We start from the raw sequence: 26,519 nt of genomic DNA on the forward strand, positions 1-26,519 counted from the left end.
GAACATGCATACTCAATAAATTCATCCCCAAGAAATAATTAAAATAGTTCAGACTGCAATTTTAATGTGTCTATATTTCAGAAAAGCAAGCATGTTCAAGAAGTGTTCCTAGAATCCACATTTAGCATGACATCCTGGCACTATTGAATTTAATGGCAAAAGTCCCACTGACTTCAGTGGGGACAAGTTTTCACTCTCAGTCCTTACTCAGGCAAAATCACCTGTGAAGTTAGTGTTCCTATGGACATCATTGAAAAGGCTATGTTAAAAGTGCACTGAACATGCCACAAAGCTACACACACACAGTGTGTCACTGGAATGAGATGATATTTTTGATAAATAGTCAGAACACCACAATACTGTGTACGTTTGAATTGCTTTGAAGACTTTGTTTTGGTCATTACTGGAATTTTTTTATTATTAATATTCTCTCTATGAGCAAGAGGAATGAATGACCACAGAATAAACTAAAAAGAAACTAATTTCAGATTGCTTTCAGGTGAGATGAGTGCAGGGATAGTTCCAGCATTTGACATATTATAATGGGAGTATTTATAGTGCTATCTTAGGGCATGTGTACGCTTGAAATGCTACAGTGGCACAGCTGCACACACCACTGAAATGCTTCAGTTTAGACACTACTGCCACTGAAATGAGGGGTTCTCCCATTGGCACAGGTAATCCATCTCCCTGAGAGGGCATAGCTAGGTTGACAGAAGAATTCTTTTGTTGACATAGTGCTGTCTACACTAGGAATTAGGTCCGCTTAACTATGGCAGATGAGGTGTGGATTTTTCACACCCCTGGGAGACATAGTTAAGCCAAATTAATTTTCTAGTGTAGACCAGGCCTTATTTTTATTAGGCAAAAAATTAAGAGTTTAAAAGGCAGAAAGCACTATACACCTAGGATTCTCACCCAAGAACAACAACAGATTGCATAACAGATTAAAAAAGAGATGCAGAGGTCAAAGAAAATGTATGGCTACATTTAGTTGATTTTAAAATAAAAAAGTGATCATACCGTATGTATATTTTCCAGTAGTTTGTAGGCAGTACAGATTTAAGCTAAAGCTGTAGTGTAGGTGCAGTTCACTGAACCATATGCTGCTTTTCTTAAGTAACCCATTATACAAAAAATAAATATCTTGTGACAGATTGTTTTGACAGCTAAAAAAGATTTAAATTTTTTGAATGCATTTGACTGAAAGGCAAAAATGTTAGGTAGATGTTAATTTAACAGATGTCAAGTTTTGCATCATCACCCTGAAACACGCAATTTCTGGCAAGCCTTCTTGCTGCGTTACAACATGAAGTCCTATGAATTCCACACGGATATGCCTTTCACAAACTTCCAACTTTCATTTTCATTCAGAGAAAAATATCTGAACTTTCCGTGGAAGAGGCTAACACCTGGTTATAGTTCTGGCAGAGCAAATAAATGCATGCAGAAATAATGCAACTGATACCTGTTTAGGTGAACTTTCTATTAAAAATGACCAGTTTGTCTGTAATTCTTATCGTAACTGTTTGAGATTATCTACTTTTACCCTTACACAATTTTACAGATCAAATAAGGACAGAACACCTACATTATTTTAAGAGGCATACTGTTTCCCAACACATCAATTTTATTATAATTTAATATCTTAAGACTACTGGAATTTGATGTTTCGTATTCTAGTATGTACAGTATAGCATGGAATATAACAGAACATGAGACTAGAATTTACAATCATTCACACAAGTGGTCCCACTTAAATCAATGGGAATTATGCTCCTAAATCACTTTTGGAAATCTGATTTGTAGGCATCTAAATACAAATTCAGGAGCCTAATTTTTGGCTCATGTTTTTGAAAATTTTGACACTGGTCCTTAGTCTTATATAGCCCTTTTCATGATCTGGATATATCATCAATGTTTCAGAGCTCTTATAGAGATTTTTATGCTGGCAACATATTGATTGTGTAGGGGAATGGCATTACTATTAGCTGTGAAGTGATACGGCATGTGCCCGCCCCCCCACCCCCACTGATTAGAGGCCTGATTTTCCACTTTGTTATGCCAGTTTTAAATGGTGCAACTCCACTGACTTCAATAAAGTTACACTGGATAAAACCAATTTAACACAATGGAGAAACAGGCCCTAGGTCTGTAGAATGTGGTTAGTTATGTCTGCTTGGATCCCCACGTGGCTGTGGACATCTTGTATATTTTTAATATCGATTGCAAATATATTATCCCCATTTAACAGAAGGGGAAAATGGGACAAAGATGTTAAATTACCTGCCTTTGGGTAACTACAGACTAGTGGATTAGTCAAGAACCTAACATTCAGGAGACCTGTCTTCTAAATCAGATATTATCTCTCATGTGCAGTGTGAATTTGAGTATGCCACCAAATCTCAGTTTCCCCATCTATAACACTGGGGGCAATGGTATTTGCTTATTCCACAAGGATGTTATGGGACAATTTTTGTGAAGTGTAGTATCTGCTGGGCTTGATTTACCCTCACTGAGGTATGAGTTTGTGTAAATTACACATGCCTGTGGGCCATGAGAGAGAAAAGTTGCATTTATAACGTATCTGCAAATTAAAGTGAGTTTTCACAAGTGCACATTTTTGAACAAAAAAATGCTTCTCTCAACAAAACTGAAAAAAAAAAGAAAAAAGAAAAACAGTCTCCCAAAACTTCTTGACAAAGCAACATTGTGGGGAGGAGAAGTAATGAGAAAAATCGGGGAAATATTGCACATTAATTTCTCCCCAAAATGGTTAACCAAATTTACCCACTTTTACTTAATATTTTTTGTTCGTTTTTATTTCTTCTCACCAAATATTTAATAAATAATGTATTTAAAAAGTATTAACCAATGGTTTGGTTTTTTACTTATCTGATTCAGTGCATTATTTTTAAGGTATTTGAAACAAAATACCCTGTGTTTGTTGTGGGTTTTATTTAAAGAATGTGGCAGGAAGTCCTTTCTAAAGGCTCAGTAGTATTAATGTTAACATGGGAACCTGTGGAGAACAAAATAAAACCGGTCTGTTCTCCAAAAACTCCGTACATTTTTTTTTCATGTGGTGACATACAATAAATACTTAGATACCCTGGGAAAACTCGCAGTAACTCCATTTTACTCAGACAGATACAAGTGTCTCAAGAATCTAAGTTAAGAAGTAAGGTTACAGGGGTTGGGATAATTCTCCCTGGAAAAGAAATACCCATAGGTGACCTAAAAGAAGGTGTTGAGAACCATAAATCCATGAGATTCTGCAGCACCATTTTTATACTGGAGAAAGGTTCAAAAAGTAGGAGGCATAAGCTAAAAATTTAGGAAAACAAGTAAATAGGTAGCTTAAGCCAAACTATTTTGCCTAAAGGGTATTATATATGCTAAATATATTACAGTACCATACCAAAGAGAGACAAAAAATATTTGTTTGTTTTTCCTTTTCATATTACAGGGAGGTGAGAATCAAATTGATCAAGAACAAGGGGACACAATTGAGCTGGCTGGATCTTCCCCATGGCTAAAGTATCTCGTTTGCTAATAAATCATCATGGGATACTCAGGATACACATTGGAATTTTACTTCTCATCACAATTGTACCATACACATCTTGGAATGATGAACTTGAATGTAAGTTAGGTGTAACTGACCATGTGCAGGCATATCCGGTATTTGAGGCACCAGAGCTTTGTCTGCCATAAGCTGATGTTTAAAAATCTGGCCTGATTTATTCAATTTCATAAAATGATTAGATGAAAAAAGTTAAAGAATGTTACTACTGTAGCTATTTTATTATACTTTCCCATTATTATTTTAGAGAGTGCCTTGGTTCAGCTAGCATAAAGATTCAACAAACTTCGCCAATCATTTTTAGTTTGCTTGTTATTCTGCAGTATATAATGGGTACAGAATAGCACATACCCTTATTAGCAGCACATCTCTAGATGTTGGCCTACCAAAAAAGTGGACTTCAGTTTAAAATGACTCGCCACTAGAGTGACACTGCAACTAAGAGCAGGCATACAGCAGTGGATCAATTCAGTGCATTGTTAGAGATCCTTTGAAAGGAAAATAACAGCAGTGTCTCAGTATCCCCATTACCCATGGGGGGGTTACTCTTGCATTCTCATTGACATGTCAGTTACTGGGAAGGGGGCAGAAATATAGCCTAAGGGTGCTGAGTTATAAATTAGGACACTCAAGTTGACAGAGAGATTAGCTCAGCCTTTGAGGAAAGAAGAAAGAGACAGTGCTATAGAATACTGATACCAGCTGATCCTTATTGCAACTCTGAAGTTGCACTCTTGAACAGAGAAAACACCTCCTGCTCTGACAAAATGGTGGGGCAGGGGGAATTCAACATATACACAAATAAAGGGGGGGGGAAACAAAACCGAACTCTCTAAAGACTGATGATACTGGAATGCTTTCTGTACAACCTTTCATGTTGGACCTAAATTGACCTAAATGAATCCTACAGTGTTGTTTATTATAATAAATATTTAAATAGTATATATGCTTAACATTGGAAGTACTGTAGCATTTAATTTCTTAAAGCCATTTTACTTTTGGGAAATTTCTCAAACTTTATAATGTCAAAATGGTTCCATATTGCTGTCCTCAAGCATTTCTGCATGACTGCCTGTAGATTTAGGTGTTATACTATATGATTGTTTTAGCTTTAAAATTATTTGAACAGGTACAGCATGCCTAAAATAAATGTATTTTCAAAATTAGGTTCTAATTGATATTGCTCGAGGGTGAACTTATTAATGTTGTCATAAACCATGAAGCAAAGTACTGAAACCTGGTTTCTCTTTATTTCAACTATTTTAACAGAAGTTCTTTGTGATTAGTAGTTCTGTTGCTCAAGCAAGCATGATGCTATTTACAGGGCATGAAGCACATTTCCTCTTACATGCATGGATCCACTCTGTCACAACACTATTAAAGTATAGTTTGTTTATATTATATTTAATGTCCCTCTTATTAAAAAGAAACACAATGAATTGCCAAGAATAGTAATTTACCAACAGGATGTATATGAACTATAAAACTTTAACACACTGTACTTTAAAATATGTCAATTCCACCGTTCTTCACAAGTTGCTCCACTATTAACTGTGCTCAACATGTTCAGATGATTTAGAATCTCAAGAGTAATGTAAAAGATTTGATAGTTCATCCAGTACAATCTAAATATGAATTTTGCAAATAATTTCTCACCAGTAAAAGTAAAAAAAAAAAAAAAAAAAAAAAAAGACTGTTAATATTAAATCCCATCCTGCCCCTGGAATCTTACCAACTTCTGGATAGGTTTTAAGTACTTTAGCCATTCTTTTACAGTGTCTAGTCCTTGCCTTTTCCTTTGTAAATGCAGCTTTCTTCCCTATTTACTTGAGCTTAATTTTACTTTTTATTGTAATTTACACAATTTCAGAGAAAAATAACAAAGTTACATCATTTAAAGTTACTGTACCTTAACAATTGCACCTAAAGTGGCACTATTTTTGCATGCATGAAAGCTCAAAGCCTCAACTCCCATGAGCGATTAATCTTCAAACACTAATTAGATATTTGCTAATTAGTGTCTGATGTGTGAAATGAAAAACATTTTGAAGCTGAAATGAATAGGGTCTATAAAGATAGTGCCTGTGTCCCAGTTCTCCTTTTTACTATGTTATCATATTTCATAAATATTAATAAGATCACATGATACTACCCGTTCTATAAGATTATCTTTCTGAACGAATCCTTTTGTTTAATATAATAGGGATGTGTCAATATTTTGCATTTAGTGCAAGCTCTCAATGGAAAGAAGTGTTTTCCCTCAATGTTAAAGAGATGTCACATTTCATGCATCACATTTATGCTGCATTAACTGGTCCTATTTTTTAACTTAGTTTATCTTTTATTCCTCTGAAATGAAGAATGCAAAACCAGTAGTGAATAATTCTTTTAATTTCTGAACAATCTTGTTAAGTTTATCTTGTTTTAAATGTAACTAGCACAGAATATAAGAGATATAGTAATGTTTTTTCACAAATACAGAAAATGGCAGGTATTTTTCTAGGATGGTAAATTCCAAAGGTTTTTGAGGCATTATAAAGGTACACTTTGAAAATCATTAATTACACACACAAAGTGTATCTGACTTTTGAGGGGAAAAAAGCTATGACTACAAAGAATTTGTCTACCCTTGGTAACACATACAAAATGACTCCACATTACTAGAGTAATTCATAAATTTCATTTAGTGATCATACAGTAAGATTTCATTATCTACAAAAATAAAATATTTGGTTCCACGAATATTTTTCAAAGAGCAGTTGTATTAGGAGGACGGATGTGAATAACTTAAGAGGAAAGAGTTAATATCATACTGGAGTATTTAGGTGTTGTTGTATTTTAAACTACTCACCTATGAATGCTGGTCATATCACAAATTATATCTAATCACAGGATTGATATAGCAATTTCAAATGATAGCTAAGCTTGAGTTGACAAAGGTGACATTGAAACATAATGACTAGACTATTGTTTTCTCAGGCTGATGTTTTGTGATTATAATAATGCTGATCAAGATGATTAAAACAATAATAAAGGGAAAGTTCCAAGAACCAGAAAAAAACAGACCTCAGCGAGATACTGTATGGGAAGCAAAGCTACTATATTGTTCCATGCTTTTTCAATAAGACTTCTTCAATTCAGCTTAAAGTCAGACAGTTTATTAGTCCCAAAGGGCTCTCTGTAAACTGAAATTGATACAGTATTTTCTACCAATTCAATGTGCTTTCAGTTTTTCATATATTTGATATGAGAATAAGGTCACCTGTGCCAATTTATCATTCGCCACTATAGTTCATACTTCAGTGTAGCTTTGAGGTCTCTATCCAAACCCCATGAGTAAAACATCAAGAATCTATTTACGGTTATTCAGGGCCAGATTCTGATCTCACTTATGCTTGTTTTATACTGAGGAAACTGCATTCACTTCAGTGGCATTACTCCTGACTAACACCTGCGTAAGTGAGATCAGAATCCCACAGTTACCAGAAATTATAGTTTAACTTCCAAAACACCCTGAAGCCCTGTTCCACAAAACACAAACAAACAAAACAGCCTGACAGTTAAAACCTACCAGATCTGACCCAGTCATGTATTAAAACAAACACAAAACTAGACAACTTCTAATTACCAACAGATAAATGAGTCAAGGGGAATTCAAACCAAAACAAGACATCACCAGTCAACCCTGCAGACAGAGGTGGATTTACTATCCTATAATTTGCTAGGGCAAATCAATTTGTCTTAAATTCAAAGGCTTCATGTATTTGTTAATGATAACTAGTTACTTAACAATTCATTATTTGAAAGCACAAGTGCTCTATTTTTGTTTTGTTTTTATTTACTTCTGTTAGAAGTTTTCTTTTAAATTAAGGTGATTTCTTCTTACCTATTTTACAGTCGTCACATTACATTCATTTGGCGGGAGGAGAATGAATAGCACTGGTATTCACATTTGACAGATGTAGCAAATCATATTCCCAGCAAGACTAAAGATGACACAGGTGATGGCCATGTCTTTTGGGTGCTTTAAAATTCAGAGAAATGTTCTTATTCCAAAAGTTATTCTGGGCACTTAAATGTGATCTGAACCTCTTAATATTCCGTGGCAGGTTTAGTCACGAACTAAAGCTGCCAATAGGTTATTTTCATCCATGTGTCTTGTTGAATGTGATGCTGTTAGACATGTAGCTACTCTTTACCAAAACTGTTCAGGCTGTATGTTATCCAAACATCACATCACCTCTAGTTTAAACAACGTGTACCCTCTGCAAATGACAAGTTGTTTTGCTCAGAAAAGTACAAGCTGATGCCATTTAACCTGGAGATGATGCGATATCTTGATTGCATGTTATTTAAATGGCACAAAATTTCTAAACAAATTGCAGGAATAGAGTCCAGAGGAGAATCACATTAAATAACATACAGACAGGGCCACAGCAACAGAGCACATGCAACATTGGCTTTTGACTCTATGATACAACTCTGGAGTTGCTCTTCATAACATCCTGGGAGAATTCAGCAAAATGGTATAGCAAAATAAAGCTGTAAGAAAACAAAAATCCCAAGAAAACTCAGCCCTAATATCACTCACTTAAACGGCCAATTATATAAAGGACACGGGACCGTTCACACATATAGTTTGTTCCCATTATTACCAGATTTGCTGACACAAATTGCTTAATTGTGTGTGAGCCTGTATGTGCAATTGCTCGTGGAAAAAAGGCATAAAATCTAGCACACATTTTTCACACCAAACTTGAAATTTTGGCCCATATATTTTAGTTGTCTATACTCCGAATGACAGATGCACTGCTTATTGACTTATAACATTGATTATTCATCGTGTATTGCAAGGCAGAAGAAAAACCTGGTTAAGGAACAACTTGTCTTCTTGGATTTCAAGAAGGCAGATTTTAGCAAACTCAGGGATTTGGTAGATGAGATCCCATAGGAAGCAAGTCTAAGGGGAAAAACAGTTCAAGAGAGTTGGAAGTTTTTCAAAGAGACATTATTAAGGGCACAAGAGCAAACTATCCCACAGCGTAGGAAAGATAGGAAGTACGGCAAGAGACCATCCTGGCTTAATCAGGAGATCTCTAATGATCTGAAACTCAAAAGAGAGTCCTACAAAAAGTGGTAACTAGATCAAATTACAAAGGATGAATATAAACAAAAAACACAAGTACGGACGGACAAAATTAGAAAGACCAAGGCACAAAACAAGATTAAACTAGTTATAGACATAAAGGGTAACAAGAAAACATTCTATAAATGCATTAGAAGCAAGACAAAGACCAAGGACAGGGTAGGTTATTACTCAAAAACAACAAAAAATGTGGAAATGGCAGAAGTGCTAAGTCACTTTTTTATTTCAGTTTTAACCAAAAAGGTTAGTAGAAATTGGACATATAACATAGTGAATGTCAGTGAAAATGAAGTAAGATCAGAGGCTAGAATTGGGAAAGAACAAGTTAAAAATTACTTAGTCAAGTTAGATGTCTTCAACTCACCAGGGCCTGATGAAATACATCCTAGAATACTCAAAAAGCTGACTGCGGAGGTACCTGAGTCATTAGCAATTATCTTCGAAAACTCATGGAAGATGGGAGAGATTCCAGAAGACTGGAAAAGGGCAAATATAGTGCCAATCTATAAAAAGGGAAATATGGACAACCCGGGGAATTGCAGACCTGTCAGCTTAACTTCAGTACCCAGAAAGATACTGGAGCAAATTATTAAGCAATCAATTTGCAAAACACCTAGAAGATAATAAAGTGATAAGTAACAGTCACCATTCATTTGTCAAGAACAAATCACGTCAAACCAACCTAATAATTTATTTTGACAGGGTAACAAGCCTTTTGGATGCGGGGGGAAGCGGTAGTTGTGGTATATCTTGATTTAGTAAGGCTTTTGATACTGACTAGCATAACTTTCTCATAAACAAACTAGGGAAATACAAGCTAGATTTAGCTGATATAAGGTGGGTGCAAAACTGGTTGGAAAACTGTTCCCAGAGTGTAGTTATCAATGGTTCACAATCAAGCTGGAAGGGCATAACAAGTGGGGTCCCCAGGGATCAGTTCTGGGTCCGGTTCTGTTTAATATCTTCATCAATTATTTAGATAATGGCATAGAGAGTACACTTATAAAGTTTGCGGATGATGCCATACTGAGAGGGGTTGTAAGTGCTTTGGAGGATAGGATTAAAATTCAAAATGATCTGGACAATTTGGAGAAATGGTCTGAAGAAAACAGGATGAAATTCAGTAAGGACAAATGTAAAGTACTCCACTTAGGAAGGAACAATCAGTTGCACACATACAAAATGGAAATGACTGCCTAGGAAGGAGTACTGTGGAAAGGGATCTGGGGGTCATACTGGATCACAACCTCAGTATGAATCAAGAGTGTAACACTGTTGCAAAAAATAATTGTAAAAAGCAAACATCATTCTGGGAAGTATTAGCAGCAGTGTTGTAAACAAGACACGAGAAGTAATTCTTCCATTCTACTCTGCACTGATTAGACCTCAACTGGAGTATTGTGTCCAGTTCTGGGTACCACATTTCAGGAAAGATCTGGACAAATTGGAGAAAGTCCAGAGAAGAGCAACAAAAATGATTAATGGAACATGACCTATGAGGGAAGATTGAAAAAACTGTACGTTTAATCTGGAGAAGACTGAGGGGACATAATAACAATTTTCAAGTACATAAAAGGTTGTTACAAGGAAGAGGGAGAAAAATTATTCTCCTTAACCACTGAGGACAGGACAAGAAGCTTAAATTGCAGCAAGGGGAGTTTAGGTTGGACATTAGGAAAAACTTCCTAACTGTCAGGGTGGTTAAGCACTGGAATAAATTGCCCATGGAGGTAGTGGAATTTCCATCATTGGAGATTTTTAAGAGCAGGTTAGAAAAACACCTGCCAGGGATGGTCTAGATAGTACTTAGTTCTGCCGTGAGTGCAGGGGACTAGACTAGATGGCCTCTTGAGGTCCCTTCCAGTCCTATGATTCCATGATTCTCTGTTAATTCAGCTGAGTCCTGTACTCTGTGTAGCTTTCTCCATTTAAAGGGAAGGGTTAATGCAGTTAGGTTAACTTGTAGGCCTCAGATTTCACATAATATTACTTCAAGTTATGATGTGCAATCAAAGCTATGGTCTTGTTTGGGAGAGTCACACAATAGTCTTATAATCTGGCTCACCATTACTTGAATTAAACCTAGCATCTCTTTTCATCCAATATAAAGGGAGTAATGCTGCTGTAAAGGTGTCACTTACCAAACCAGGAGAGAACCTGTGGGCACATCTCTACAAAAATAAAGTATTATATAATCATTGAAGAAAGATATGTGCCAGCATTTTTATGAAAGTGTTGCCACTGTATTGAAAGTTCAGTTGTATATTATGCATCTGATTCAATGAGAAGTGGAGTTAAGCAAGTGTGCAGTTTGAGTAAGCACATGCTGCTATTTGGCATAGAAATCAATTATGGCCTTAAAAGGAGTGATCACATGCTCATTGCTAGAATTTGCACAGACTCTACCTTCAACAGAGTGGCAGCGACTACTGTTTTAATGCAGTCCATAACACAAATTTCCACCAGGGATGGCAAAGGTGCATTGCACCTCAGGCAATTTTAACTTACATACTTACAGAACTTTTCCTATTTTTATGTATCTATTTTCAGAATACATATAAGTTCAGGCAACAAGCTCTGTTTTGTTTATTAGTAAAAACAGAAAAAGGGCAGAAAAGGTGGGAGAGTTGCATTGTATGTAAGAGAGCAGTATGACTGCTCAGAGCTCCGGTATGAAACTGCAGAAAAACCTGAGTGTCTCTGGATTAAGTTTAGAAGTGTGAGCAACAAGGGTGACGGCGTGGTGGGAGTCTGCTATAGACCACCAGACAAGGGGGATGAGGTGGACAAGGCTTTCTTCCAGCAACAAACAGAAGTTACTAGATCACAGCCCTGGTTCTCATGGGAGACTTCAATCACCCTGATATCTGCTGGGAGAGCAATACAGCGATGCACAGACAATCCAGGAAGTTTTTGAAAAGTGTAGGGGACAATTTCCTGGTGCAAGTGCTAGAGGAACCAACTAGGGGCAGAGCTCTTCCTGACCTGCTGCTCACAAACAGGGAAGAATTAGTAGGGGAAGCAAAAGTGGATGGGAACCTGGGAGGCAGTGACCATGAAATGGTCAAATTCAGGATCCTGACACAAGGAAGAAAGGAGAACAGCAGAATACGGATCCTGGACTTCAGAAAAGCAGACTTTGACTCCCTCAGGGAACTGATGGGCAGGATCCCTTGGGAGAATAACATGAAGGGGAAAGGAGTCCAGGACAGCTGGCTGTATTTTAAAGAATCCTTATTGAGGTTGCAGGTATAAACCATCCCGATGTGTAGAAAGAATAGTAAATATGGCAAGCGACCAGCTTGGCTTAACAGTGAAATCCATGCTGATCTTATACACAAAAAAGAAGCTTCCAAGAAGGGGAAGACTGGACAAATGACCAGGGAGGAGTATAAAAATATTGCTCAGGCATGCAGGAATGAAATCAGGAAGGCCAAATCACACTTGGAGTTGCAGCTAGCAAGAGATGTTAAGAGTAACAGGAAGGGTTTCTTCAGGTATGTTAGCAACAAGAAGAAAGTCAAGGAAAGTGTAGGACCCTCCTGAATGAGGGAGGCAACCTAGTGACAGAGGATGTGGAAAAAGCTAATGTACTCAATGTTTTTTTTGCCTCTGTCTTCACAAACAAGGTCAGCTCCCAGACTACTGCACTGGGCAGTATAGAATGGGGAGGAGGTGACCAGCCCTCTGTGGAGAAAGAAGTGGTTTGGGACTATTTAGAAAAGCTGGATGAGCACAAGTCCATGGGGCCGGATGCGCTGCATCCGAGGGTGCTAAAGGAGTTGGTGGATGTGATTGCAGAGCCATCGGCCATTATATTTGAAAACTCATGGCGATCGGGGGAGGTCCCGGATGACTGAAAAAAGGCTAATGTAGTGCCAATCTTTAAAAAGGGAAGAAGGAGGATCCGGGGAACTACAGGCCAGTCAGCCTCACCTCAATCCCTGGAAAAATCATGGAGCAGGTCCTCAAGGAATCAATTCTGAAGCACTTAGAGGAGAGGAAAGTGATCAGGAACAGTCAGCATGGATTTACCAAGAGCAAGTCATGCCTGATTAACCTAATTGCCTTCTATGACGAGATAACTGGCTCTGTGGATGAGGGGAAATCAGTGGATGTGTTATTCCTTGACTTTAGGAAAGCTTTTGATACAGTCTCCCACAGTATTCTTGCTGGCAAGTTAAAGAAGTATGGGCTGGATGAATGGACTATAAGGTGGATAGAAAGCTGGCTAGATCGTCGGGTCAACAGGTAGTGATCAATGGCTCCATGTCTAGTTGGCAGCCGGTATCAAGTGGAGTGCCCCAAGGGTAGGTCCTAGGGCCGGTTTTGTTCAATATCTTCATTAATGATCTGGAGGATGGTGTGGACTGCACCCTCAGCAAGTTTGCAGATGACACTAAACTGGGAGGAGAGGTAGATACGCTGGAGGGTAGGGATAGGATACAGACAGACCTAGACAAATTAGAGGATTGGGCCAAAAGAAATCTGATGAGGTTCAACAAGGACAAGTGCAGAGTCCTTCACTTAGGACGGAAGAATCCCATGCACTGCTACAGAATGGGGACCGAATGGCTAGGCAGCAGTTCTGCAGAAAAGGATCTAGGAGTTACAGTGGACGAGAAGCTGGATATGAGCCAACAGTGTGCCCTTGTTGCCAAGAAGGCTAATGGCATTTTGGGCTGTATAAGTAGGGGCATTGCCAGCAGATCGAGGGACGTGATCATTCCCCTCTATTCAACATTGGTGAGGCCTCACCTGGAGTACTGTGTCCAGTTTTGGGCCCCACACTACAAGAAGGATGTGGAAAAATTGGAAAGAATACAGCGGAGGGCAACAAAAATGATTAGGAGGCAGGAGCACATGACTTATGAGGAGAGGCTGAGGGAACTGGGATTGTTTAGTCTGCAGAAGAGAAGAATGAGGGGGGATTTAATAGCTGCTTTCAACTACCTGAAAGGGGGTTCCAAAGAGGATGGATCTAGACCTTTCTTAGTGGTAGCAGATGACAGAACAAGGAGTAATGGTCTCAAGTTGCAGTGGAGGAGGTTTAGGTTGGATATTAGGAAAAACTTTTTCACTAGGAGGGTGGTGAAACACTGGAATGGGTTACCTAGAGAGATGGTGGAATCTCCTTCCTTAGAGGTTTTTTAAGTCAGGCTTGACAAAGCCCTGGCTGGGTTGATTTAGTTTGGGATTGGTCCTGCTTTGAGCAGGGGGTTGGACTAGATGACCTCCTGAGGTCCCTTCCAATCCTGATATTCTATGATTCTATGAATAGGTGAGTTCATACAAATCCTATGTGAATAAGGTATAAAGTATTAATAAATGGAATCATTGTATTCTTGTGGGTTCTCTCTCAAAACCTGTTAAAGATATTTAATTAGTATTTAAAACAAAACTGGTTATTTACCTTTCCTAACTGCTGTTCTTCAAAATGTGTTGCTCATGTCCATTCCATTCTAGGTGTGCGCCCACATGTGTGGTCGGAGATTTTTGCCTTAGCGGTATCCATAGGGCCAGCTGTTGCGCCCCTTTGAGTGCCGTGCTCATGCGTCGGTATATCAGGCGCTGCTGGCCCTATGCCTTTTCAGTTCCTTCTTGCTGGCAACTCTGACAGAGGGGCATGAGGGTGGGTAATGGAATGGATATGAGCAACACATCTTGAAGAACAACAGTTACGAAAGGAAGGGAACCATTTTTTCTTCTTTGAGTGCTTGCTCATGGAGATTCCATTCAAGGTGACTCACAAGCAGTATCAATGGAGGTGGACTAAGGGTCCATGGTCTTGTAGCACTACTTTGCCAAAGCCAGCATCGTCTCGAGCTTGCTAGGTAAGCGCATAATGAGATGAGAACATGTCGATAGACAACCAGGTAGTGGCTCTACAGATCTCTTGGATTGGCACCTGCACCATGAAGGCCACTGACAATGCTTGTGCCCTGTTTGAGTGTGCCATCACAATCGCCAGCGGAGGCACCATCGCCAGCTCATAGCAGTAGTGGATACAGACCGTGATCCAGGACGAAATGCTCTGAGCAGACACTGCGCCATCTTTCATTCTGTCTGCCACCGCAATGAACAACTGAGCTGATTTATGGAATGGCTTTGTTCTATCTATGTAGAAGGCCAGCGCACTCCTGACATCCAGGGAGTGTAGTCTCCGCTCCTCATCTGACACATGAGGCTTTGGAAAGAAGATAGGTATGTATATGTCCTGGCAAGTATGAAACTGGGAAATGACCTGGGTGTGGTCACAGCTGGACATTATCCTTGTAGAAGACTATAGAGGGGAGCTCCAAATGGAGAAGAGTCCCTGAAGAAGGATGGGGAAGGGGGAGTGGTAGGGAGGGGAGGCCAAAAATTGCAGGGTATAGCCCTGAGATTCTATGTCTAACACCCAGCGGTCCGAGGTGACATGCGACCAGTCCGAACGGTAGGGACGAAGACGGTCAAGGAAAGAACAAGGTGGATCCGGGGAATTGACTGGGACGCCTCTCTCGAGCGCACCTTCAAAATGAGTGCTTCCAGCTCCTGGGATGCTTTGCTGGGCCAGGCTGCGTGGGTGAGTGGGAGGAGGAAGGGCGGCAATGACTAAAGCTCATGTCTCTATCCCCTCTCCTTGCAGACCCCTGACAAGGCTTCCAAGGCCTTGGCAACGGAGGCAGCCGGAACTGCTTCCATGCAGACTGCGGCATATGCATGCCCCGTGAGCGAAAGGTAGCCCAAGTGTCCTTTAACCCATGCAACCTTGCATCAATCTGCTCTGAAAAGAGACCGTTCCCATCAAAAGGGAGGTCATGGATAGAGGTCTGCATCTCTTGGGACAGGCCGGTGGTCTGAAGCCAGGAGCTGCACTTCATGATCACCGCCGACACCGAGTCACCGAGTTTGCAACGTCCCACGCCATCTGGAGAGAGCACCTAGCCGCTGCAGTGCCCTCCTCCACCAGGGTGCCGAATTCCTGGGCCAGACCCTGAAGGAGGGACTCCTTGAACTTATGGAGGGAGTCCCATAAGTTAAAATAGAACCTGCCCAAGAGGGCCTGATGGTTCGCCACCTGGAATCGGAGGCTGGCTGTTGAACAAATTTTTCTCTCAAAAAGGTACAGTCTTTTGGCCTCTTTATATCTGGGAATTGAACTAATGTGCCCCTGCCTGTCCTTTTCATTGGCCGCAGAGACAATCAGCGAGCCCAGAGTTGGGTGGGTATAAAGGTACTCAAATTAAAATTAAATTAATGGAGATATCCCATCTCCTAGAACTGAAGGGACCTTGAAAGGTCATCGAGTCCAGCCCCCTGCCTTCACTAGCAGGACCAAGTACTGATTTTGCCCCAGATCCCTAAGTGGCCCCCTCAAGGATTGAACTCACAACCGTGGGTTTAGCAGGCCAATGCTCAAACCACTGAGCTATCCCTCCCCCCTGGCAGTTTTAAGGACCCCATCATGCACTGGTAGTGCAACAAATGCCAGGGTAGAGGCTGAGAGGACATTAAACAAGGTGTCTGCCTGCTCAGCCATCTCCTCCACTTCTAGGCCCAAGCTCTTGGTCACCCATCGAAGCAGGGCCTGGTGTTCCTTAAAATCGTTGGGCGGGCTGGCCCTCGAGCGTCTCACAACCGGCTCGTCCAGGGATGAGGACGATGATTGTACCGACAGGGGAGGCTTTGGGGCAACATCCACTGTGGAGGAGGGGGGTTTTGGGGTGGCCGCTGTCTCCTCTACTCCGACCTCCAAGCGGCTTTCTTGCACTGAGCCCTGTACTGCCAGTGCCACCAGCTGTTGTTCCGAGGCAGAGGCAGATGAATGGTGCAAAGGTGGCATCATCATCATCATCGGCATGCCCCACGCACTCCAATATGACCACAGCGCTGGCCACTGGCCATGCTGCCAAGGCAGCGCCATAGACGTCGACACGGCCTCAGGTGCCCATTCACACTGGTGGGGTCTTGATGAGGGTCCAAACTGCCCTTCCGTGCTGGAGGAATCCCCTTCCGGTGACCACAGCAGGGCCGTTGACACCTGTGTCTGCCTGCTGACCGTCACTGCTGGAGACTGGTGTTTGGAGTGGGAGGATCGGTGCTGGTATCGAGGGGACTGGAGCTGGGGTTGGGGGGACTGGAATCATGACGGGGAGTGCTTCCACAGGGCAGGTGACTGAGAGGATGAGCGGCGGGAGGGCGAGGTGTTCTGCGTCGAGGTGGGAACCGCGATTACAGTGCCTGTGACCGAGGGTGAGTCCCAGAGGGTCTGGACTGCGACGCCAGAGATCGGCGGCGTGGAGATGGAGAGCACTACCTTGTCGCGGGGGATTGGCGGTGCTCCACTGCCCCCTTAGGGGTCTTAGGGGCTGGCTTGCCCTCGAAGAGAGCCTTTGCTGCTTCCTGCAGCACTTATTCCATGAGACATCATCCGTATGATTAGGGTGAGGCTTGTCTAATGACTAAATTTTTCCTCTTAACTGATCATTGCTTTGTGTGATGTTTGTCACTTCCTAGCAGAATAATGTTACCTGAGACACAAGATAGACCCATCTTTCATTCAAAACTCATCTGTCCAGGGAAATATTGACTTTACTTAAAAGAAAAAAAAAACAAATTTTAAGTAAGCGTTTGGGCTATGGCCAATGCATCACTTAACTGTGTGCAGAAAGAGTAAAGGCCTAAGTTTTGTTTAAGATAATGAAACATACTTTCTATTATAAGGCACCAGCATTACATTGTGTTATACAAGATTGTTCCTGCATTTTTACTAACCTTCTCTTTTTCACTAACTGGAATTTGACATTCATTGGCAAAGTTTAATTATTGAAGTTTTTTTATCTAAATAAAAAATGAACGCGGAATTTGTCAGAAGACTGTTTTTATGCAGCTATCAAAGAATAATGGAGAACACATTCTAAGGAGTTATTAAAAGTATTTAATGAACTTGGATTCATATAGTCTCACATTCTTCATATATCTTGGCTAAAGGCCTAAACTCCCAATCCCATTTAGATGCTACCCTAAATCTTCCCTGGCAGAAGGAACACAATGTTTTATAAAACAGCATCTTGTCTTTTGTATAGTTTCAGAATACCTCAGAATTGTGTGTGTTTCAAAGCCCCAATCCTCCAAAGGGATCCATCCACACAGACTCCTACTTGAGGAATGGTGGGGAGAGGGGAGGAGATATCTGAATAATATTAACCTAAAGTGGATGGACCAAATACTCTGCTTGGATAGACCTATGCACCTTCTTCTGGATCAAATTACCATTTGGCTTTGGACGTATTTGGGACAAAGAGATAGCCAATGGAAGAACTGTCTGATGAAGCTGTTGTGCCTTTATGTCACCACAAAACCCCACAGAGTTGGTACTGATAGGTCCTAATCCATCGGCCTTACCTCTCTTGTAGCTAAACACATGCGTGATGTGGAGTTAACCAAGCACAGAGCATTCTCCAAATTTCTTGTACAAGCCTCCCCTCTTCTGATTATTCTAACTCCTGCCAGGAGTAATATACTTGAGCAGCTGTTTGGGAATCCATGGTTGCACTAACTTGTGCCCACTAGTGGGATAACTAAAGATAGCTATGACTTTATCCACTAATTTCAATTTCACCCTGCATATGAATCTGAAATTGGCTCTATGAGGTTTGTATCACACTACTGAATGATTTTCTATCCAACAAAAATGTACTTATTTCTGTATTTAATCACAGGATACAGCAGAAACACATGTGACATGGCAGGAAGAAGCGCTAATAAAAACCTAAATTACAGAAGAGTTTACTGATGTGTGAAATATTGAAAAGAAAGCTAGGAAAGGAGGAAAAAAGCATGTAAATCAACGACTGGCTAAGAGGAACTCTCTCACTATTAGACCATCCTTTCCCAGGGAGATACTGACTGCCCCCACTGTGAATTCAATGGGAGTTGAGGACACTGAACATTTTGCAATATCTGTATCATATATACTAATATAGATCCTTGCTCAAGGAATGAAATGTGTCTGTTACCTTCATAGCAAGGGCTGTTTCTGAACCTAAATATCAATTAGCTTAATTATATTGATCTGTGAGAATGTCCTAATTTATTGTACCAGTGTGAATGTTTAATGAAAATTCTATTATGGGAACTATTCTACTCAAAGCGAGGAAAAAAGAACCACAAACTACATTTGTATCGTTCAGATTGGATAAAGTAAAAAATTGTCTGAAGCATAAAATTATTAACTTAATAATTAAGTAATATAATTAAAATAATTTCAATGTGATTATTTATGTAATATATATTTTTTACAGATAATTCAAGAATTTTATTAAACATACTGATTTGGCACATATAAAATTAACTGAGCCTTCATAGATCAGTTGTTTAGTTGTAGTTAACCTTTTCTATGTACTGCAAATGCATGCTTTTAGTTGGTTCTAATCTTTATAATGTGTGGTGTGTGTGTGTGTGTATATTACAAGAAAAATTTCCATGTATAATCTATTCAATAGTTCCCTCTTTAAGAATAATATAGACACAGGAAACAGTACAGTATGATATCTCCTGAATTAGAGTGTATATGGTAGAGATTTGAAGATGGGTACAGACAGAGTTAATTGTAAACTCCTATTTTCCCATTCTCATAGTATCACAAATTGGGAACATTCAATTAAATTGAAAGACAACTGAAAATATTTTTTTTAATGTGGTGCATAATTAACCTGTGGCACTCATTGTCTCAAAATATCACAGAGGCCAAAAGTTAGAATTCAAAAATGCATTAGACATTTATAGAATAATGGGAACCACCAGAATAAAAATTTTCAAAACATAAAAATTGTAAGTAATATATATCCTCATGCTATAGAGCATAAGCCAATCAATAAGTGGAAGACCAAGGACAAGGTAGGCCTGTTACTTAATGAGGGGGGGAAACAATAACAGAAAATGTGGAAATGGCAGAGATTTCTTAATGACTTCTTTGTTTTGGTTTTCACCAAGAAGGTTGGTGGTGATTGGACATCTAATATGGTGAATACCAGTGAAAGTGAGGTAGGATCAGAAGAGGTTAAAATAGGGAAAGAACAAGTTAAAATTACTTAGACAAGTTAGATGTCTTCAACTCACCAAGGCCTGATGAAATGCATCCTAGAATACTCAAGGAGCTTACTGAGGAGATTAGCATCCATGACTTTAATAATTAATGGCGATATCCCATCTCCTAGAACTGGAAGGGACCTTGAAAGGTCATCGAGTCCAGCCCCCTGCCTTCTCTAGCAGGACCAAGTACTGATTTTGCCCCAGATCCCCAAGTGGCCCCCTCAAGGATTGAACTCACAACCCTGGGTTTAGCAGATCAGTTCTGGGTCCAGTTCTGTTCAATATTTTCATCAATGGTTTAGATAATGGCATAGAGAGTACACATGTAAAATTTGTGGACGATGCCAAGCTGGGAGGGGTTACAAGTGCTTTGGAGGATAGGATTATAATTCAAAATGATCTGGACAATTTGGAGAAATGGTCTGAAGTAAATAGGATGAAATTCAATAAGGACAAATGCAAAGTACTCCGCTCAGGAAGGAACGATCAGTTGCATACATACAAAATGGGAAATGACTGCCTAGGAAGGAGTACTGTGGAAAGGGATCTGGGGTTCAAGTGGACCACAAGCTAAATATGAGTCAACAGTGTACACTGCTGCAAAAATGCAAACATCATTCTGGGATGTAACAGCAGTAATGTTGTAAGCAAGACACAAGAAAAAATTCTTCTGCTCTACTCTGCGCTGATTAGGCCTCAATTGGAGTATTGTGTCCAGTTCTGGGTGCCACATTTCAGGAAAGATGTGGACAAACTGGAGAAGAGCAACAAATAGAAGAGCAACAAAAATGATTAAGGTCTAGAAAATATGACCTATGAGAGAAGATTGAAAAAACTGGGTTTGTTTAGTCTGTAAAAGAAAAGACTGAGAGGGGACATGATAACAGTTTTCAAGTACATAAAAAGTTGTTACAAGGAGGAGGGAGAAAAATTGTTCTTCTTGTCCTCCGAGGATAGGACAAGAAGCAATGGGCTTAAATTGCAGCAAGGGAGATTTAGGTTGGACATTAGGAAAAACTTCCTAACTGTCAGGGTGGTTAAGCACTGGAATAAATTGTCTAGGGAGGTTGTGGAATCTCCATCATTGGAGATTTTTAAGAGCAGCTTAGACAAACACCTGTCAGGGATGGTCTAGGTAATACTTAGTCCTGCCATGAGTGCAGGGGATTGGACTAGATCACCTCTCAAGGTCCCTTCCAGTCCTATGATTCTATGATTGAAGCTAAATTTGTCATGTGTTGTAGCGGCTAGCACCACTAATGGTGGTGCCTTACGGGGCAAATCTTTCTGATGCTCACAAAAGCAACTAAGCACAGTACACGCAGAGCTCAATTTAACTTCATTTATTTTTTTTACACTCATTATTTATTTAGGAAGTATTAACAGGTTTACAAATCCCTGACATGTAAATATCAGAAACTAAATAATAATCATTATAACAGCAAGCTCTTGTTTAAAGAGACATTATACAGACTGACCCACCAGGCTATGGAACAGAGATACTGGGCCAGCTCTGTGGAACCATCTATTTGGCATCCAGCAGAGCTCAAGAAGGAAGGACGTCTTTGCTGGTCCCTGGATGCAGAGCAGCATTCTGGCTGCTCTTAACAGTACCATATGCAAATATCTATTCTAGCACCTGCTAACATTGAAGTATGGCTGCACCGCTCCCATACTAAAACAATGTTTGTCTGCTGTATTCTGGGTGATCTCGATTTGTTATCTTACAAAATAGAATTTATGAGGGCTTCAGGAATTTTAAAGACACTTGCGTAACTTTAACTATTTTCCCCCAAAATATGCTTATATTCATTATTCAAACAACATTAAACTCAAACCTCACTTACAAGTTGGATGAACATTTAAAAAAAATCCCCAAATGAAGTCCGCCATCTATTTATATCTATCTATCTGCAATAACTATGGAAAAAAATATACAGATCCATCATATTGCTATTGGTCATGGTCTGAGAGGGGCTATGATTAATAAAGGTAATAACCAGAGGACCAAATCATGATCCACTGAAGTCAACAGCAAAACTCCCACTGACTTCTGTGTTATCAGAATTTGGCCCTTTAACACGCAGCTTCAGTGGTGGATAAGGCCTTGTGCAGGGGCCGTACCTGGATCTGAATTTCACCTATAGCTGTAAATACCATGTCTTACAAGATCCCACCTTCAGTGCTTCTGAAGGAGGAGGTGGTGGCAGGAGTAGTGTACAGTTTTGAAACTAATCATCTAATATATATATGCGCTTTATATATATATAAATTTTGAAAGGCTAGCAGTGCAAATGAAGAGGGAGAAGCAAAAAGTGTCTAGTGTCTAAAAAGCACGGTTAAAAACAAAAACACCTTTGTAAAAGCATATCATTGCCTAAAATGCTAGATATTTGAGTACAACTAAAGGGGATAAATGATGGAGTCTCACCAAATGAGTGAGAACTGGCAGGTCTGCAGAGCTCAGCACTGACTCCATTGCCAAGCGTCATGCTTCATACAGAAGACTCACGCATCAGGTATCCAAATCACACTTTTATTTCGCTCTGCATAAATCTCACACAGAGAGATATTGACAAGGTTTGTTTTATGCCAGTACAAGTGCTCCAGAAACATTGCTCTGATGGCAATTGGGAAGACAATGTTGGCAGCAACATCAGCATGGGTGCGGTTCTAATTTTTGCAGCAGATATTCAGGTTATACAACAAACCAGACTGCCAGTGTCACCACTGGGCCTCACCTCTTCTCCAACAACACTTCTGTGTGACGTTGTGGGAGCTTCAGCAGTCTAAGCAATCTTTTCTGTGCTGTGCTAGCAAATCTAATACACGTTGAGCTTAGCATTACTGCTGCTTTTAGGGTCTATAGCAGCTTCCTTCTTTTTGTCAAACAATCAATATATTGAAACCTGTTATGTGACAAGCCATGTTCAAATGGTTTTTAATATGCTTTGTGTCTAGTGTGTTATGCACTTTATTCTGTTTCATGTTTTGCATTCACTTTTATACAAATGTTATATGTTTTATTTAATTCTGTCTATATTTTAATCTATTTTGTCATGTCTGATTAACTTCTGCTTGAGAAATTTATTTTGCTGTGATCCTCTGACTCCATTCATATCTACTTGGAGCTACAGGGATAAATCATGCCTGAGTAACCAGATAGTGTGCTGAGAGCATGACGGTAGGGGAGCTGCTTGCACCTATGAGATTCTTGCACCCCTGCACTCCAGGGTCAGAAATAACCAGTAAATCTAGATCCTGCCTCTGCCTTACCAAGAACTGTATCAGAACTCACAGGGAACTACCTGCCCACAGAGTTGGCGGTGATGTGAGGATCTGCCCCTAAGTAAAGGTATATCCTCATGCAAAATATTTGTCCCTAGATTCAGGGTCATCTTCCATTGTCAGATACACCAGTTCATCTTATCATTGAGAAAACAGGATTTCCTCTTTGTATCAGAGAACGGAATTTGGCCTGCACCATTGTACCTAACATAATTATGATATCCAGCCATTATTTAATTTTCTTCATATTCTCTGCAAACAAGTGTGTATATACAGTGACAGAGGAAGGAATATCTGCAATATTTAAAGTAGTCCCACTGTATCTTTGCATCTTGACCGCGTTTTTCTCCAAGTGCCCTCTAGAGTAATTCTCTAGCACTGAACCCTCCACATCCAATTTTCTTTTTTTAATAACCTGAGAATTAATGAAGGCTCACAGATCTACTGTCATAGAGCTGGACTGTTTAACCATTTGTGCAATCTCTACAGCATACTACTGAGTGACCTATGCTACTGGGCTAGACCTGACAATAATTTACAAAACTCAAGAACATTTGCCTTAGCGCCTTCAAGTCCTTTTCTTTGATGCTATGGTGGTTCTCCCCCCTATTGCACTAGCTGGCACCCCTGATCTGCCCACCGCTATAATGCTATGTCCACTTTGGCTGCAGGCTCACTACTTGGAAAAGCTTTGTAATGAAATGTGCACTGCAATCACTCCTTTCAGGGAAGGAGGCTTCTCCCTGGCAATACGTTTCTAAAGGAACAACTTTTCACAGGGGGAAAAAAAAAAGTATACTTAAAGATGTTTTCTGACATTTCTTGACAAATGTGCTAGGGAGGCAACTAAAAATCACTCCACTTTCCTTAAAGTAGGAATCCTTGGAAAAACACATTTTCCAACATATTGCACATTAAAATATATTTCCCTCACTATGAAGGTGTCTCTTTATATCATCGTACTTTTTAAATTCCTGATTCACTGGACTGAATATACCATAAAAGATTTCCCCCTTAAACAGCTAAATGATATACACAACATACTGCAGCAGAATCTGAATTCTACTGAAACAACTAGCATAGTTAATCAAGAAACGTACATTCCTCCCCAAGTAAACTGGTGGGTTTCTTCCCCCTTTGTAGTTATACAGTTGCATGAAGTTTGATTCAGTGTGTATTTTCATGATAGTGTACAGCCAAGAGAAGCCTAGCTGCTATACTACTATAATTTTGTTTACAGTATGCTTTAAAATGTTCCTAGATAACACCTCTATTTGTCAGTGACACAGCAGGGAGTAAATGAAAATGTTTATTCAGACCCCTCAGCAGAAAGAACTCCCTTAATCCACTCACTGAGGAGATAACACTGTAGGATTACAATAATCAACTTGCAGCATGTCCTCTATTAGGGCACTAAAGCCATAGCATTTCATATCCACTAAGAAATATTTCTTTGCTTACATAATATGGTGACAGACTTTCAGCCCCTTGAGATCATATTTTTCAACCCATGCCGATCCCTCAAACTGTTTCTATATCAAATGGCTAATATTAGACTAAATACTGCAATTTAGAAAGCATGCAACTAAAAGAAAACATTGTTTGCAGTGCCCACCATTGATATAAGTAATGGAACAATGAAGAGACAGATGTTAACAACGTAGTAAAGCTTCTAAGCTTCCTCAGAGGGAAAGTGTTACAATGAACTGCTTGTGAAGGACTCTTATTTAAATGTAGATACAAATCTCCAATAATTCATGCCTAAAATCTTTTAAAACAGCTATGAGTGTGTATAATGACCTTTTAAAGTGATTGCTATGTGGATTCCACCCCAGCTAAGGAGGGTAGTGTCCACTGACTAAGGCAGTGGAGGATTTCTCATTCAGTTATGGAATTTTAAAGTTTTGTTAAGATACACACAATGAATATGGGGGAGGGGAGCAGTTTAGATAATTCATTCAAACTTGGCTTTTTTCCATGCACTTTTCTAAAGAAAATTTGAAGTGTCAAAAATACATATCTGGTGCTCATTATTAAATGCTAAATACCACAGTGTTTTGAGCTGCCTTGTGGCCATTGTAAAGAAAACAGGTGTTCTGATAGATTATAAAGTGTGAGTCAGATGATGTGTAGAACAGAATTTTAATGAAGCTGCTAGCACAGTAGTCTGACTAGCCTTTTGAACATGATGCTAAAACACTGAAAGTAGTCTTAAAAAGAGACAAATAGCAGTAACACAACTCAAAAATCCTCATCAGCATACACCAAGGGAATGTGACATAGGAAGTCATTAAGCAAGGTATCATAACACCACCACTGAAATGGATTATGGTATGGTCTGTAGTAGATATAGGCATGAGTTAAACATTATGGGCAAGATTCTCAGCTAAGGCTAAGAATGCAGCACAATTTAGGGGTTGGGTGGGATTCAAAGGAGGCATAAAACTCACCTTTGCTTTCCTTGCATTACTCTGTGCAAGGCTTTTTATTGGAGCAGCCTAAATTGTGGTCTAATTTAGGTGTCAAAACAGCTGAGCATAGTGGAGAGGCATCCTGGCTAAGCTACTTTCCTTCAGCTTCCCCATACTGTTAGCAGATGGTGTAGGAGGGTGTACATTGACACAAGATCCCCACACGCTGCAGTGATCCTCCCCAAAGCCAGGCACGCTAATTTTGCAGTGTAAAACAGCCTCACCACACCAAAAGATCTGGCTATATAACCATCCAAATCACTCCTATGTATTACATTTCAGCAAAGACTCAAAATGATTTTGAAAGTTTAAGCAAAACCATTTTGCAACTGACTTTTTAAAAAAAAATTAAAAAGTAAATCTCTTTTTAAGTTCTGTATCTCAGAAAAGTTTCTCAGATTCAAAGCAAAATTTCCACACAAAGAAAATATAATACCATATTTTAAAAGGAATATGGTGTCTGAGAGATAAACTGAATTTGAAATGGAAATTAGGCCATCACCCTTCAAACATACCACTGCACAGCTTTAATCACATGAGTTGACAAAGGGACTGAGTAAACTAACACATGTGCATAAACAATTGCAGGGTCAGGGATTGAGTTACATCCTTAAGCACTGATCCTGCACAGATGTACATGGATACTTAATTGTAATCATTTGAGTAGTCTGACTTCTTCAATGGACTAAAGTTAAACGTGTATAAATCTTTATCTTTAAGGACCTTTACTGTAGTTAAACTACTGCATCTGATACTATTACTGTATCTAAATCCATCTGTGTAACATACATATTATCCTCTGATTAAAAACACAGCTCCTATTTATATGTATCGATTATTTTAATATAATTTATTTTATTACACAATTTATCAAAGGTTATTTGCTCCCTATGAGTCAAGCATACACTATCAATATCGATGAAGTGTTTCTGCAAATATCTATTGTGCGCTT

General features: G+C 39.6%; 1 protein-coding gene across 12 annotated transcripts in view; it reads right to left on the minus strand.

Annotated features, from left to right (window-relative positions):
* The window catches only part of TENM2 (teneurin transmembrane protein 2), an 812,220-nt gene that overhangs the window by 578,344 nt on the left and 207,357 nt on the right, over nt 1-26,519 (minus strand). For 2 of the 12 annotated variants that reach the window (XM_065409748.1, XM_065409747.1), the window contains exon 3: nt 2,027-2,043. The exons of the other annotated variants lie outside the window; for them this stretch is intronic. In XM_065409748.1, coding sequence (XP_065265820.1) covers nt 2,027-2,043 — 17 coding nt within the window. The remainder of the gene's footprint in view (nt 1-2,026; nt 2,044-26,519) is intronic. 12 annotated transcript variants of the gene reach the window in all.

This window comes from Emys orbicularis, chromosome 8, assembly GCF_028017835.1.
Source record: "Emys orbicularis isolate rEmyOrb1 chromosome 8, rEmyOrb1.hap1, whole genome shotgun sequence".
NCBI lineage: Eukaryota > Metazoa > Chordata > Testudines > Emydidae > Emys > Emys orbicularis.